General features: G+C 55.8%; 1 protein-coding gene across 1 annotated transcript in view; it reads left to right on the top strand.

Moving 5' to 3' along the window:
- Positions 1-774, top strand: part of EMH_0004490 (uncharacterized protein) — a gene marked incomplete at both ends in the record, with an annotated part of 10,650 nt that overhangs the window by 6,435 nt on the left and 3,441 nt on the right. Inside the window, 1 exon segment of the mRNA XM_013496796.1 lies at positions 416-550. Coding sequence (XP_013352250.1) covers positions 416-550 — 135 coding nt within the window.

The raw sequence follows: 774 nt of genomic DNA, 5'->3' as shown, positions 1-774 counted from the left end.
CCTCCCTTGAGGCCATCGCCACCAGTCTTGAGGCCGTCAGCTGCTGCTGCTGCTGCTGCTGCTGCTGCTGTTGCTGCTGCTGCTGCTGTTGCTGCTGCTGCTGCTGATGTTGCTGCTGCTCCGCTGCTGTTGTTGATGATGTTGCTACTGCTGTTGCTGCTGATGCTTCAACTGCTGCTACTCGTATACCTGCTGCTGTTGCTGTTGCTGCAGCAGCAGTTTCTGCTGCTACAGTTCCTGATAGGCCGGCTGCTGCTGCTGCTGCTGCTGCTGCCACCGCTTCTACTGTTCCCGTTTCTGTAGATGTTATGCTGCTGCAGCAGCAGTTTGCTGCTGCGTTTGTTGCTGCTGCTGTTGCAATTTGTTATTGGTTCTGTTGCTGCTGCTGCTGCTGCTGCTGCTGCTGTTGTTTCAGGAGGAGGGAATGGCGGATTTGTCTGAGCAGCTGCAGCAGCAGTATCAGCAGCTGCTGCAGCAGCAGCGGCAGCGCAGCAGAGAAGAGAGAAGACGAAAGGCAGTGGAGAGACAGCTCGAGACAGCACAGTGGGGGGTTCCTACTAGTGGTCCGTGCTGCTGCTGCTGCTGCTGCTGCTGCTGCTGCTTATATTGTTGTTGCTGCTGCTGCTGCTGCTACTCTTGCTGCTGCTGCTGTTGCGACGGATGCTGCTTCTGCTTTTGTTGCTTTAAGGTGGTCTTTTGGTAGCGTATATATAGCTGCTGCTGCTGCATTGCTTCTGTTCCTGCTGCTGCTGCTGCTGCTGCTGCTGCTGTTGC

Source organism: Eimeria mitis, genomic scaffold (assembly GCF_000499745.2).
Source record: "Eimeria mitis Houghton genomic scaffold, Emh_scaff230, whole genome shotgun sequence".
NCBI classification, from domain to species: Eukaryota; Apicomplexa; class Conoidasida; order Eucoccidiorida; family Eimeriidae; genus Eimeria; species Eimeria mitis.
The sequence above is the reverse complement of the archived record's forward strand: the minus strand, read 5'-3'. Positions and strand labels throughout refer to the sequence as shown.